Raw genomic sequence first — 14,952 nt, 5'->3', positions numbered from 1 at the left:
CCCCCCAGGTGGGTGTGGGCCTCAGGGGCGCCCCCTCCCCTCCGTCTCCCTTCCCCTTCCTGGGCAGGCTCCATGTCCTCAGTGCGCATCAGGTCTCCCGAGCCTCACAGCCCCACAGGGAGGAGGAGGGGAGGATTTGACTTTGGAAGTCTCCGTGACCAGGTGAGGACCGCAGGCGTAAAGTTGGTGGCATAGTGGTCGGGGACAGGCCTCACCCACAGGCATGTGACCCCTGGATCAGCCCAGCTTTCGGCTGCTTCGTGGGACCCCCAGGTCCGCGCCTGCAGCAGGCGACGTGGGGCTCAGCAGAGAGCTCCAGACTGGGCCTCTTGGTGGCGGTGATGACGGAAGTGGTGTCACGCATGCAGCCGTTTGGGTCGCGGCTTTCTCTCCTCGCTGAGGAAAACTCGTGCCTGCTTCCCCCCTGGCGAAAGGTCTGGGGAGCGAACTCCCAGTAGGGGGTGCACCCCGGCCAGCCTGAGTCCCCGCCAGCCTCCACCCGCGCAGCGGCCCTGCTCTCTTGCCTCGAGCACAGAAGCAAATCACCAGGCTGCCTGCCGGCCTGCGGTGGCGTCGGGGGTCACCTCCCTAAAGGCGCAGGTCTGGTGGGCGAGCAGAGCGGCTGCGGCAGCTCTCAAGGCAGGGCGTCCACCAGCCACTGTGGCCTGGCCTTGTGCCCGCCCTGCGAGGGTAGAGTGGTGCCCCGGGGCGACGCGGCCCCTACCCCGTGCTGCCTCAGGCTCTGGGAGACACAGCCTCAGGACACCCCGTGGAAGCGGCGCCGGCCCGGAAGTGAATGGGGAGGAAGGGGGAAGGGTGCACAGCCCAGACTCTAAACTGGGCCCAAGGGCCGCGCTGTGAGCCGCACAGGGTCCAGGTGCCCAGAGCCTGCCCATCCTCATCACATCCGGCAGCTCTGCCGTCGCGGGCTCCTCCTGCTCCCTCCACTTTCACAGAAGACAGAGGGTCCCGGGATCCTGCCTCTCTGAAGCTTTATGGACCCTCCTCAGTCCTCACTGCGGGAGGAGAGGAAGGGGTGTCAGGCACAGAGAGAAGCCGGTGCCGGGGGAGCCGGAGGCTTTTGAAAAGGTGGGATTGTCCCAGTGCACACAGACACTGGATTGCTGACCATGCCCTGCACATGGGAGCCTGGGACCCAGTGAGCCCAGGAGGCTCCTGCCGCCAGGGCCCCGGGGCATGCACCTTCCTCCCAGCCTGCATGGTCTTCCTTGGAGGGCTGCTCAGCCAAGGATGAAAGGCTTTGGAAAGTTTCAGGTGTTAATTAATCGCGTTTTGTCTTGCAGAAGCCAAAGATGTTGACCAGGAAGATCAAGCTGTGGGACATCAACGCCCACATCACCTGCCGCCTGTGCAGTGGGTACCTCATCGACGCCACCACGGTGACGGAGTGCCTGCACACCTGTGCGTGCCCCACCCAGGCCACCCAGGGAAGGCGTACCCTTCCCAGCTGTGTGCTCTTCAGAACCTTGGCTTTTGTTTTACCATGAGCTTTGAGCCCAAGCCCCGACAAAAGCAGGACCCAGGACCAGGGGCAGAGAGGATCTTGAGGATAAGTCAGAAAAGTCATTTCACACTAAAGGTCTTGTGGGTGGTTTCAGAGCAGATGAGGCCTCACTTAGGAGAGCTAAACACAGGAAAGACCGCGTTCCTCCCACTGAGCAGCAGGGCCAGTAGTCGCTGTGACACGGTGCTCACTGCTGGCGGTTTCCAAATCTCCAAAGGAGTTCCTTAAATCCTTCAAAGGGGAACCTGCCAGTGTGCTCCTCACACTGGATGTGCGTCCTCACACCTGATGAGCCTGTGCGTTGGTGTTAGAGGACTCACAACTGGGGCTGGACCTGGGTGTTTCTCTAAGTGTGGCTGCAGCTGACAGGCAGGTGTCATCAGTCAGGCTGAGGCTCAGTTCTTGTGCTAACATGAGGCCTCATGGCTGGCGGCCCTGCTGGTGTGGACGACTGCTGTGTGCGTCTCTTGATGGCTGAGGAGCATTTCGCGTAAACAGGATCTTTAAAATAAAGTGTACACTTACAAGTGATGCTTGTGTATTTCTCATTTTAGAAAATAAAATATTTGCCCAGTTGATAGAATTTTGACTTTAACGTTAATCGTATTTTTAGATATTGGTTAGCATATTTTATGTTAGGTTATTTTCATTTGATTTTATCTAGTTGTACATGGAAGATACTGTCATCTTTGAGGACAAAATATTGTAAAATTATCTGTATTAGCCCATGTTCTGATGACCCACAGCTCTCTCACCTTTGAGCATCATCTCCCCATTCTAAGTGTTTCTTCCCACTTGAACCCTAACCCTGCCTCTTTGAGGAAGCCCATTGACAGGGCAGTTAAAACTTTCTCATTGCTTCTGATACCAGAATGGCAAGATGTTTCCTTTCAGAAGCCAAGAGCCATAAGGAGGACAGCAGTGAGCATCTGCACAAAAATGAGCTCAGAGATGCCCGTGTTCAGTGGAGCACACGGGTGGGGTGGGTGCCCTGGCTCTGGACTCACTCTTAACACACTTGTGCTTTGATGCCAGTCTGCAGGAGCTGCCTGGTGAAGTACCTGGAGGAGAACAACACCTGCCCCACCTGCAGGATCGTGATCCACCAGAGCCACCCCCTGCAGTACATCGGGTGAGTCAGTGCCCCCAGGCGTCTCTGTGAGTGTGGGCGTTCCCAGGCGTCTCTGTGAGTGTGGGCGTTCCCAGGCGTCTCTGTGAGTGTGGGCGTTCCCAGGCGTCTCTGTGAGTGTGGGTGTTCCCAGGCCACCGTATGTGGGGTGAGTGCCCCCAGGCGCCTCTGTGAGTGTGGGCGTTGCCAGGCCACAGTACCATGGGTGAGTGCCCCTGGGCATCTCTGTGGGTGTGGGTGTGGGCGTTGCCAGGCCACAGTACCATGGGTGAGTGCCCCCAGGTGTCTCTGTGAATGTGGGCCTTCCCAGGCCACAGCGCCATACCCCCATCCTGCCTTGGCAGCAGCCTCTCCTGACCAAGGGCACCCCAGGAGCTGCACACGAAGAACCTGGGTCCAGCACTTACCAGGCCACCCTGCCAGGCCTGCCCAGACTGTGCCTGCAGATACATTTCCATCTGTACTTAGTCAAGTAGTCCGGGTGCAGTGGCTCACACCTGTAATCCCAGCACTTTGGGAGGCTGAGGTGGGCAGATCACCTGAGGTCGGGAGTTTGAGACCAGCCTGGCCAACATGGAAAACCCCATCTCTACTAAAAATACAAAATCAGCCAGGCGTGGTGGCGCACGCCTGTAATCCCAGCTACTCGGGAGATTGAGACAGGAGAATCACTTGAACCCAGGAGGCAGAGGTTGCAGTAAGCGGAGACTGTGCCGTTGCACACCAGCCTGGCAACAGAGCAAGACTCTGTCTCAAAAAAAGAGAAAAAACACTTAGTCAAGTTAAATCATTGGAGAACCCTCAAGACCCAGGTTGAATGTCATGAGTTTTACGCAGAATTTGCTGAAGTTAAATTTGATGTGAGCTGGCCCTTGGATCCACCTTTCACCCTTCTGCCGTGGAACAGGTAGTCCTGGGGCCCTGGCCCTGCTACCCCTGACACATGGCCGGGGTCTGTGTCCCTGTGCCACGCTCTTCTGCCCAGGGTCACAGAGAACCTCGACTGACCACTGGGCCAGCCACTGTTTCTGGAGAAGGCGGCGCTGGCCTGGACGTGAGCAGGAGGCCAAGGGGCCAGCCAGGTGGAGCATGTGGTTCTCACACAGATTTGGGGGGGTCGTTCAGATTTGGGGAGTTGCTCCAAAGGAAGGGAAATGCTCGCCATACCACAGAGGGTAGTAGAGATAATTCTGAAGACACATTTTGAAGGAGGAAAGGCCAATGTGTTTGTTTTTCCCTTTTATTTTTATTATTTTTAAATTTTATTTATTTATTTATTTTTGAGACGGAATCTCGCAGTCACCAGGCTGGAGTACAGTGGCGCCATCTCAGCTTGCTGCAAGCTTCGCCTCTTGGGTTCAAGCGATTCTCCTGCCTCAGCCTCCCGAATAGCTGGGATTACAGGCGCCTGCTACCAAGCCTGTCTAATTTTTGCATTTTTAGTAGAGATGGGATTTCATCTTGTTGGCCAGGCTGGTCTTGATCTCGGCGTCTGTGGTTCCAGCTACTCAGGAGGCGGAGGTGAGAGGATTGCTTGAGCCCAGGAGGCAGAGGTTGCAGTGAGCCAAGATCGTACCACTGTACTCCAGCCTAAGTGACAGGAGGAGACCCTGTCTCAAAAAAACTAAAAAAATAAAAAGAGCATACCAAAGTGGAAACTAGATTTTAAATACCATGTTTATGTAATCTTTTCACAAAACCTCGATCTAGATCATAAAGACGACAGGAAGGGCCTCATCTTAGGACAGAGTCTCTCTCATTGTCCAGGCTTGATTGCAGTGGTGTAATCTGGACTCACTGCAACCTCCGCCTCCCTGGTTCAAACGATTCTCCTGCCTCAGCTGGGCAGGTGTGCCCCACTGTGCCTGGCTATTTTTTGTATTTTTAGTAGAGATGGGGTTTCACCGTGTTGGCAAGGCTGGTTTCAAACTCCTGACTTTAGGTTATCCGCCCACCTTGGCCTCCCAAAGTGCTAGGATTACAGGTGTGAGCCACCGCACCCAACTCTTACAGACTTTTCTTTACATTATTTGGAAACATTCTAGAAAAGCCTCTGTTCAGTGGAAATCCCACAAAGACCAGGATACCCCAGGAAGCACTTGGTGGGAGGGGCAGGGACAGTGTCCCCTGAGCGCACAGGACGCAGGGAACCTGGGGTGCCCAGCAGACAGAAGCACGGGTTCCCAGAATAACCTTATCTGTCATTATTTCGAATGTTTGTAAGCAGCCAGAGCCCAAATTAAATGATGCATTAATTCAAGTCATACATAGCTTTTGGTGACACAAATATCTTTTCATTTGTAAACTGGAAGTAAAATTCCAATAGAGTTCCAGACTGGTGATTCTGAACTTTGGTATTGTTAAATGGAAAATGTACAAAAATTGTAGAATTAACATTTCTAGCTAACGCCACCTGTCTCTTCTTTTGCCAGTCATGACAGAACCATGCAAGATATTGTTTACAAACTGGTACCAGGCCTCCAAGAAGGTGAGTGTCCGACTGTCTCGCTGATCTCTGAGATCCCAGCCTGGCCTCTGCAGCCGCTGCTCTCCTGGAAGTTTGGTTTTCGGATGGGAGGCCCCTTTCCTTTTGGCCGAATCACTGTCTTCTCATCCCTGCTCTCAGCCCATCTTTATCTCCTTGACTGGTCTCTTCTTTTGTCTATCTAGGATGCGTAGACATCTTTCTACTCCTTCTCTGTATTCATTCAGCAAGTATGGATCGCATGTTTAGTGCATGGGACCCCCAGGGTTCAATGCAGCTCCTGCCCCGCCCAGGACCCTGCCTTCTTCCTGGGCCCTGTCCCAGGTCCGCCTCCCCCAATCCCACAGCGCCAGCCTCCCCACAACAGAGGAGCAGCACATTGGCAGAGCGGGTAACTGGTATTTCTGGAAAAACTTCACCATAAAGTCAAATTTCATTTAGAATTAAAAGAAATACCAAGTAGTACAAATACCCTGCAAGTGGAAATCGGTTGCTTGGGGATCGCTCGGCTGAAATTTCCCTGGCTCCCGACGCTTGCACGGTGGTGGTGGCCCTCCGCTGGTGACCGGGAAGGAGGCCAAGGAGGGGCCAGGTCAGCGCCAGGTGGGCTGTCCTGGCATTCTGCTCATCAGACCTTTCAAAGGCAGATAGAGAAGGTGAGAATTCACTTGGGCTGGTTCTCACTGTATCTCAGAAGAGGGTTAGAATTCAAAACACGCTGAATATGCCAGATCCATAGAAATCGTATCTCACCTTTAATGCATGACCCAGAGAATCACACTGTTAAGAGGCTTCTTTCCCTACTCACAGAGTTCATTCATGCAGGAAGAATTTAGATTTCCTGAGTAAACGTAGATGAAACAATTAGTCTTTTAATATCTGAAAGTTTTTTTTTTTTCTTTTCTTTTTTTTTTTTATTATACTTTAAGTTCTAGGGTACATGTGCATAACGTGCAGGTTTGTTACATATGTATACTTGTGCCATGTTGGTGTGCTGCACCCATCAACTCGTCAGCACCCATCAATTCATCATTTATATCAGGTATAACTCCCCAATGCAATCCCTCCCCCCTCCCCCCTCCCCATGAAAGTTTTTTAGTCCTGGGAAAAGGCAAAGGATACATTCGAGTAAAATGCTGACACCTTAAGAAACGTTTGCACCGAGTGTTTCAGACGCATGGCAGTGGGTGGAATTGGGGCAGCACCCTGAGTTTTGTGACCCCCACCAGTGCTGATACTTTAAGAAACATTAGTGGCCGGGCACAATGACTCATGCCTGTAATCCCAGCACTTTGGGAGGCCGAGGTGGGTGGATCATCAGGTTAGGAGTTTGAGACCAGCCTGACCAACATAGTGAAACCCTGTCTGTACTAAAAATACAAAAAAAAAAATTAGCTGGACGTGGTGGCAGGTGCCTGTAATCCCAGCTACTCAGGAGGCTGAGGCAGGAGAATCGCTTGAACCCGGGAGGCAGAGGTTACAGTGAGCCGAGATCACACCACTGCACTCCAGGCTGCATGACAGAGCAAGACTCCATCTTAAAAAAAAAAAGTTTGCACTGGAGTGTTTCAAACGCATAGCAGTGGGCGGGATTGGGGCAAGAATCTCGAGTTTTGTGACCCCCACACCCCCTGCCAGCAGTTTCCAGGCTTTGCTGCACCTACTCCCCCCTCAGCCTCGCCCCGTGGCCTTTGATCTGTAAAGGGCGCAGTACTATTCCCAGAAGATAAGGGTTCTTCTTAAAGCTCATAACCACGTACCTTTATAACGTTCAGGAAAATGGTGGAGATTCCTTAAAACCAAATAGTCCCTCAGCGCGGACATTTCCAGTTGTCTCATAAATACTGTGGGTTTTGGTTGTTGTTTGTTTATTTATTATTATTTTTTTGAGACCCGGTCCCTGTTGCCCAGGCTAGAGTGCAGCGGTGCTATCACAGCTCACCGAAGCCTCAACCTCCCGGGCTCAAGTGCTTCTCCCACCTCAGCCTGCCGGGTAGCCGGAACTACAGGCAAGCACCACCATGCCTGGCTAATTTTTTGTAGGGATAGGATTTTGCTGTGTTGCCCAGGCTGGTCTTGAACTCCTGGTCTCAAGCAGTCCTCCTTCCTCGGCCTCCCAAAGTGCTGGGATTACAGGTGTGAGCCCCCACACCCAGCCTGTTTCTGTTTATTCCAGTCAGGATCCAGAGAATGCCACTGGCTCATGTGCCTCTTTCTGGTTCCCTCCAGCCTCTGCCTTCCCATTGTCCTGGGCTGTCCTGTGGCAGTAGACCTGGGTCGCATTCCGTCTGTGTTTTTGGCAAGCCCGCTTCTGGGAGTCCATCAGGGCAGGTGTCATCCACGTGCTGAGGAGGATAGCGCTGAGATCTGCATGCCGCCCCGTTCCATCCCTCGTCTTTGTGTGTTAGTTGGAGTGCTTCCAGAAAACCAGAAAGACACACTTTACTATTTGGTCCATTTTGTGTAGGAAGGGCTGAAAAAAACTATTTCCTTCATTTGTGTTCAAAACAGCAAGCTGGTTTCCCTGCCTCTGCAGCCCCTGCAGTCACGTGTTTGACCTGTGTGTTCTGCATGCGCCGTGCTCGTGTCCTTCCTGATGCTCCAGTCCTCATCTGCAGCCAGCGGGCACCTCTTCACGCCCCGGGGTCTTGGGTGGTCCCTGTCCAGGACTCGAGGCTTTCGGGGCTGCCCTGCCTCTTTGCCCGAGGACCCAGGTTCCTCCTCAGGGCTGCCCTGCTTCTTTGCCCAAGAGCCGGGGTTCCTCCTGGGGGGCCGGGGTGTCTCAAGGCCAGCAGACCCGTGCACAGTGGCACCTTCCTGTGAAACTTGAGCTTGTGCAGGGAGGGCACAGTGCGTCCAGCCTGGAGCAAGTTGTGTGTTCTCGTCCACCTCAGCACACTCTTGTCCGGCATGGATGCTACCAACTCCAGTCTACACTGAAGAAGTCAAGAGGCAGGAGGTTCCGGAGTGCTCCAGATTCACACCCCCAGGGCACAGTGGCCCCGAGCCGTCTCCCTGACAAGCTCCTCTCTCTGGCCACCATATTTTCCATTGAGTCAATATTCTTTTTGTTGTTTCGCAAACTTTCAGTCATTTGTGGCTCTTTAGAAGGAGGATTCTAACTTTAAAACTCTTAGCAGTGCACCTGTTTTCTTGATGGAGGCTACTTGCAATTTGTTTAGTTTTATCTGTGGGGCAGATAATTGTAAACCTGATTTCTCTGACCAGAGGCCTCTTCCTGAAATGTGCATTAGCTGTGAGGATGCAGTGGTGTGGCAAGGCGTCAGCCCTTGAGGGTCCAGGTGCCTGTTTTGGAGGAGATGCCAGCCGGGTCCAGCCCCTCCCACCCGGGCGCCGGGCAGGCCCTCCACACCGTCCTCGCTCCCGCCCGTGGTGGAGGCTTGCTGGAAGAGAGTTCCTTGCTGGATCACAGGTGGGGTTAGGGTTTTAGTGGTTTGTTGTTTCTTTTTGTTTTTATAAATTTTTTTTTTTTTTTTTTTTTTTTTGAGATGGAGTCTCGCTCTGTCACCCAGGCTGGAGTGCAGTGGCCATGATCTCGGCTCACTGCAAACTCCGCCTCCCGGGTTCAAGCGATTCTCCTGCCTCAGCCTCCCAAGTAGCTGGGACTACAGGCGCCTGCCACCTCGCCCAGCTAATTTTTTTTTTTGTATTTTTAGTAGAGACGGGGTCTCACCGTGTTAGCCAGGATGGTCTCAATCTCCTGACCTCGTGATCCACTCACCTCAGCCTCCTAAAGTGCTGGGATTACAGGCATGAGCCCCCGTGCCCGGCCTACCAAAGTGTCCATTCTCAGTCTCTGCCCATTCTGGGCTCTTTTACTCGGTGGCCGTGTCGTAGTCTTTGGTGTGCCAGGCTCCTCTGCGTTCCTGGGGAGGGCTGTGGGGCTCGCGCTCACCAGTCCTCTGCAGGCTCCTCTGCGTTCCTGGGGAGGGTCATGGGGCTCACACGCTCACCAGTCCTCTCTCCACGGATCCTGAACATGCCTGTCACCTCTTGCTTTAGAAACGTGGGGACCGGACACAGTGTCTCATGCCTGTAGCCCTAGCACTGTGGGAGGCCGAGGCAAGAGGATCCCATGAGCTAAGAATGTTTCTTTACATTTTTAAATAGTCCGAAAAAATCAAAAGCATCGTATTTTATGATGTGAAAATGTAAGAATTGAAATTTCTTTTTTTTCTTTTTTTTTTTTTTCTGAGATGGAGTCTCGCTCTGTCGCCCAGGCTGGAGTACAGTGGCCGAATCTCGGCTCACTGCAAGCTCCACCTCCCGGGTTCACGCCATTCTCCTGCCTCAGCCTCCTGAGTAGCTGGGACTACAGGTGCCTGCCACCTCGCCTGGCTATTTTTTTGTATTTTTTAGTAGAGACGGGGTTTCACAGTGTTCGCCAGGATGGTCTCGATCTCCTGACCTCGTGATCTGCCTGTCTCGGCCTCCCAGAGTGCTGGGATTACAGGCTTGAGCCACTGCGCCTGGCCAAGAATTGAAATTTCATGGTGCATAGTCTGATTGGAACCGGCCCTCCTGGCTCAGCGGCAGTCTGCCTTCACCCGTCCATGGTGCATCACCCGTCCATGGTGCAGTTGAGTGTGCGCTGGGCGCATGCTGCCTGCCTGCTGGTGGCTTTGAGCAGTTCTCTGTGCGCCCTGGCTGGAACTCGTCATCACCGCGTCGGGACGTTTTCACGACCACTGCATGGGCCTTCACGTCAGAACGAGGAAAGCAGAAAAGGGGACTTCAGGGTTGCGCTTCGAAGCCACAGTGAACTCTGGATTGTTTTGTTGTGGAACTGTCATTGTTGATGGCAAAGCACTGAGTTTCTCATCCGTGATGCTGTAGCTATGCCGAGAGCAAACAGCTGACGATGAAGTCACCACCTCAACACCAGCAATATCCCCACTTACAGGAAAGCAGTATTTAGACACCAGCAATATTCCCCACTCACAGGAAAGCAATATTTAGAAAATACTGAAAATTTAAAATGGAATGTCTCATCACAGCAGAATTTCTTCTCAGAAGTGAAAATGAAACATGGCTGTAGTCAGAGTAAGCTTCCAATTGTCTGATTCGTTAGCCTTGTGCCAACAGTGAGCTCATCAGATCAGGCTGGACTGCCACGGCTGAAGAGCGGTGTCCGGAGACAGTGAGCTCTTATTCATTCATTCATTCATTCACTTTTGAGACGGAGTTTCACTCTTGTTGCCCAGGCTGAGTGCAGTGGCACGATCTCAGCTCACCGCAACCTCCGCCTCCCAGGTTCACACAGTTCTCCCATCTCAGCCTCCTGAGTAGCTGGGATTACAGGCACCTGCCACCATGCCCGGCTAATTTTTTGTATTTTAGTAGAAATGGGGTTTCATTTCTACTAAATGAAAGTGTTGGCCAGCCTGTGTTGGCCAGGCTGGTCTTGAACTCCTGACCTCAGGTGATCCACCTGCCTCAGCCTCCCAAACTGCCAGGATTACAGGTGTGAGCCACCACCCAGCCCCAATAAATGTTTGAATGCTTCTATACACCTGACACTGAGTGCTACTATTTTTAATCCTTTTTTATTCTTCTAGGTGAAAATTAAAGAAATGGGAATTAGAGCCGAGGGTCTGAAGCTGAGTTGTTTTCCACTGTGTCCTTGGGGCTCTCTCCTTTGCACAGACCCATGTGACCTCTCTGTCGTTCCCATTACAGCTCTTCTGGAGACTCTGATGGGCACAGCCTCCTGCTGTCAGCCCCCGTCTTCCAGGCCTCCATTCCAGCTGCTGGGATGTGATTATTTAAGGGAAACATTTTCTTTCAAGTTGCTCTCAGATTGTCCAGGCTAATCTTTCAGCATTTCCCTTGTGAAGCTCCAGCATTCCATCCACCTGAGGCCGGCCACACCTATCCCCTTGGCTCTCGGGGTCCCCTCCTGTCTCTCCCCAGGCTCTTGGGGTCCCCCCCAACCCAGGCTCTCGGAGTCCCCTCCTTTCTCTACCCAGGCTCTCGGAGTCCCCTCCTTTCTCTACCCAGGCTCTCGGGGTCCCCTCCTTTCTCTCCCCAGGCGCTCAGGGTCCCCTCCTTTCTCTCCCCAGGCTCTCGGGGTCCCCTCTTTTCTCTCCCCAGGCTCTTGGGGTCCCCCTCTCTCTACCCAGGCTCTTGGGGTCCCCTCCTGTCTCTGTCCAGGCTCTTGGGGTCCCCTCCTCTCCCCAAGCTCTCAGGGTCCCCTCTTCCTAGGCTCTCAGGGCCCCCTCCTGTCTCTACTTAGGCTCTCAGGGTCCCCTCCTCCCTCTCTGCCCAGGCTCTTGGGGTCCCCTCCTCCCTCTCTGCCCAGGCTCTCGGGGTCCCCCCTCTCTCTCTGCCCAGGCTCTCGGGGTCCCCTCCTCCGTCTCTGCCCAGGCTCTTGGGGTCCCCTCCTCCCTCTCTGCCCAGGCTCTCGGGGTCCCCCCCCTCTCTGCCCAGGCTCTCGGGGTCCCCTCCCCCTCTCTGCCCAGGCTCTCGGGGTCCCCTCCTCCCTCTCTGCCCAGGCTCTCGGGGTCCCCTCCTCCCTCTCTGCCCAGGCTCTCGGGGTCCCCTCCTCTCTCTCTGCCCAGGCTCTCGGGGTGTCCAAGCTCATTGCCTCACACAGGCATTGGTGCCTGCGTGGTTGGTGTTTGTGAGGCAGCTGTGTAGGTTGGGATTTGTCCAGGGTGTTTCCCTGGCCTGGCTGAGCACATGGTATGTAGGGAGGACAAACGTGGATAAAAAGTTTGGTGAAGTAAACTTGGTTGGTCATGTAACACGTAAGTTAGTTTTCAGAGTGATGTCTGGGTTGCGGTTTGAGCAGCTTTGTTCTGACCTTTCTTTGCTGCCTACTGTGTTCCTGAGCAGTGACCCACGTCGTCCACTCCGTTCGTTGCCTGGGTGTGAACTTAAGGTCACATTTAGGGGGCCTTTGCTGAGAGTCCGTTTGCTTTTCCCTGGAGCCTGCAAGGTTCTGGCCTGCTCTTGCTGGCCATCCCTGGAGGGTCAGGCCTCTTCTGGTCCGACCAGCAGAGACCGCCTCGAGCTGGAGTGACCCAATGGTATGTGTGGGTGAGAAGGATGCTGCCTGTCTGCGGCCGAGCAGTCTCTTCCCTGGAATTTGTGCCTGTGGTTGTGGCCACAGACACCAGGGGGCACTCTTAACCCACTGCCAGGCAACGTGGCACCAGAGCCCATAGCTGTGAGCAGCCGTCGCAGCAGGCTGTGGACTCAGGCACCCAGGACACATGGTCCCTGGGGCTGTCAGGCCCTCGAGGGCTCTTTTGGGGTTCCTCAGTGGTGGCCTTGGGTGCTGGCAGGGTCTGCCACCGTGCAGAAGTGTGGGGAGAACCCAGTGGCAGGTTCATTCTCTGAGCTGAGGGTGTCCAGGCAGTTCACTGGCTCAGCCATGAGGTCAGCAATGATGTTTGATGTGGCACCCATGTGGCCGCAGTGTTTATCAAGCCCCGGTGATGGTTGGTTCTGCAACATTGGACACTCACAGGCGGTGGCCGAGGTGGGGATGACAGTCCCACAGCTGGGCTTCCTGGGCTCCGTGCCTGTCCTAGGCCTGAAGCAGCCAGCCTGCGACTCAGCGTCCCATGTGGGCTGTTGGGGCGGGTGCCCGGGGGGTGCACCTCCTGCTGTGCTGAGCCTCGAAAACATCCCAGTCTTAATTTGCTGCTTTCTTATTAGTAGCCTTCAAACTTCATAATGCAAATCCGTAATTTTCTTTATATGATGTTTATGAACAGAAGTTTAATATAATCCATTGCCTGTGTAAGATTAAAAGCTGTGTGTTGATTTTCCGTAGCGGAAATGAGAAAGCAGAGGGAGTTCTATCACAAATTGGGCATGGAGGTGCCTGGAGACATCAAGGGGGAGACCTGCTCTGCAAAACAGCACTTAGATTCCCATCGGAATGGTGAGTGCCCAGCGTGCCCATCGAGAAGCCCCAGGAATCCCTGCACGAGGCCTTTTCTTAAAGAGCCGTCACTGTCTGCCAGGCCCTCCCACACGTACTCAGGGGAGAAAATGAAGGAACCTGAGGGTGCGGGGAGGTTAGGGTTCGAGGCGTTCCTCCTCACTCCTGGTACCAGTGGGAATGTGGACAGAGAGGGGAAGCAGGGGTCCTGGAGGGGTGAGGCCAGCAGGGGACAGCAGGAGGGCCCCCCAAGAGTGCCTAGGGGGCAGAGGTCAGGGGTCGGAGAGCCTGTGGAAAAAGTAGTGGAAGGTGAACTTCCTGAGACTTGGCTTGCCTTGGTTTACTGTAAAATGGCAAAATAATGGTTTGGTTTCTGTGTAAAGGGAATGGTATGTTCAGATCTGAGCGTATCACAACAGATTTTCATGTCTTGAGGACATTTTATTTTCCTAATGGACCACACAAACTCTGAAGAAATGTTTAGGCTCCTCTGTGTATCTGTGACAGTTGGAGGGGTAAGAGGGGCCTGGCTCTGTCACTCCCATGGCTTTGCGGGTCTCAGGAAGCGCAGCCATGAGGGGTGCTTAGGGAGCGTGTCTGGGAACCAAGCAGTCCTGTCAGAACCGTTTTACCTGAGGGGAAGTTTTCATTTTAAATGCAGTGTTAGAATAGTGGATTTTTAGCAGAAGGCTTTCAGATGGAGGGCTGATGGGATCAGCACTGAGCAGCTCTGGGCGGGCCTGGCCAGGTGGGTGCAAAGCACGTCTGTGTCCCGCACCGGCTCCGGCTGCCCCGTCCCTGTCTTCTGTGCTCCCCACTCCTGCACCCACAGACCCACACGCCCATTCCGCCTCCTGGCGAGACCCCTGCAGACGCTTTGCAGACGGCTTTCCTTTGACTCTTACTCTGCTTCGGGGGTCCAGAGTCTCCTAATGGAATGAATTTTTGACAGCATTTGGAGTACAGTGGAGTTTTTTAAATGGCTTGACAGTTTGGATTTCATGGTGCACTATGTTCTGTTTGTGCTAAAAGGTGAAACCAAAGCAGACGACAGTTCAAACAAAGAGGCCGCGGAGGAGAAGCCGGAGGAGGACAACGACTACCACCGCAGCGACGAGCAGGTGGGCGGGGCCCTGGGGCTTCCGGATGCTCCAGTATTTGGAACCATGAGCAGGTGGGCGGGGCCCCAAGGCTTCTGTATTAGTGCTCCCCAGGGACCCCGAGCAGGTAGGTGGGGCCCCGGGGCTCCGGAACGCTCCTGTATTAGTCCTCCTGTGATAGTGCAGTGCCAGGAGCACCGAGGGAGGGCTCACACCAGAAACCTTCCCTCAGGATGAAGTGATGCCCAGCACCCAAGGGCTGCAGTTTTCTTCCTCCCGACTTCTTCCTTTGTTTTTCTTTTTTAAAAATGACCAGAGGAGCATGTGCTTAAGGTAAAGCATGGTAGATATAAAACATGGCAGGTCAGCGGCCGGCTCTGGCCTCTCAGCCCCATGGCCCGAGTTGTGTGCCTTTTCCCCCGGGCACGTCTCTGCGTCTGTGAATGTTGTGTGAAAGAAGGCAAAGCCCAGCAGTGTGCTGAAAGTGAGAGTGAACGTTGAGGGCCTCTTCGTGTGTCATTTACTGTATTACCAGATGAAGACGGAAAAACTACATGGTCACAGACACACAGTAAAAGAATTCAGTGAAATTCCATACCAATGTCTAGAGAACTTTTTTTTGGGGGGTGGAGTTTTGCTCTTGTCTGCCAGGCTGCAGTGCAGTGGCACCATCTTGGCTCACTGCAGCCTCTGCCTCCTGGGTTCAAGCGATTCTCCTGCCTCAGCATCCTGAGTAGCTGGGACTATCGGCGCCTGTCACCACACCTCGCTAACTTTTGTGTTTTTAGTAGAGACGGG

General features: G+C 53.8%; 1 protein-coding gene across 3 annotated transcripts in view; it reads left to right on the top strand.

Annotated features, from left to right (window-relative positions):
• Nucleotides 1–14,952, top strand: part of PCGF3 (polycomb group ring finger 3) — a 37,718-nt gene that overhangs the window by 1,354 nt on the left and 21,412 nt on the right. The window contains exons 3-8 of one of the 3 annotated variants that reach the window (XM_011936801.1): nucleotides 68–162; nucleotides 1,305–1,422; nucleotides 2,561–2,657; nucleotides 5,087–5,142; nucleotides 12,944–13,054; nucleotides 14,087–14,175. In XM_011936801.1, coding sequence (XP_011792191.1) covers nucleotides 73–162; nucleotides 1,305–1,422; nucleotides 2,561–2,657; nucleotides 5,087–5,142; nucleotides 12,944–13,054; nucleotides 14,087–14,175 — 561 coding nt within the window. In that variant the 5' untranslated portion in view covers nucleotides 68–72. Of the gene's footprint in view, nucleotides 1–67; nucleotides 163–1,304; nucleotides 1,423–1,516; nucleotides 2,658–5,086; nucleotides 5,143–12,943; nucleotides 13,055–14,086; nucleotides 14,176–14,952 lie in introns of all 3 variants that reach the window. The other 2 variants (XM_011936802.1, XM_011936803.1) reach the window with 2 other exon arrangements.

Source organism: Colobus angolensis, unplaced genomic scaffold (genome assembly GCF_000951035.1).
Source record: "Colobus angolensis palliatus isolate OR3802 unplaced genomic scaffold, Cang.pa_1.0 Scaffold157, whole genome shotgun sequence".
Lineage (NCBI taxonomy): Eukaryota > Metazoa > Chordata > Mammalia > Primates > Cercopithecidae > Colobus > Colobus angolensis.
This window is presented reverse-complemented; position numbering and strand designations above follow the sequence as displayed.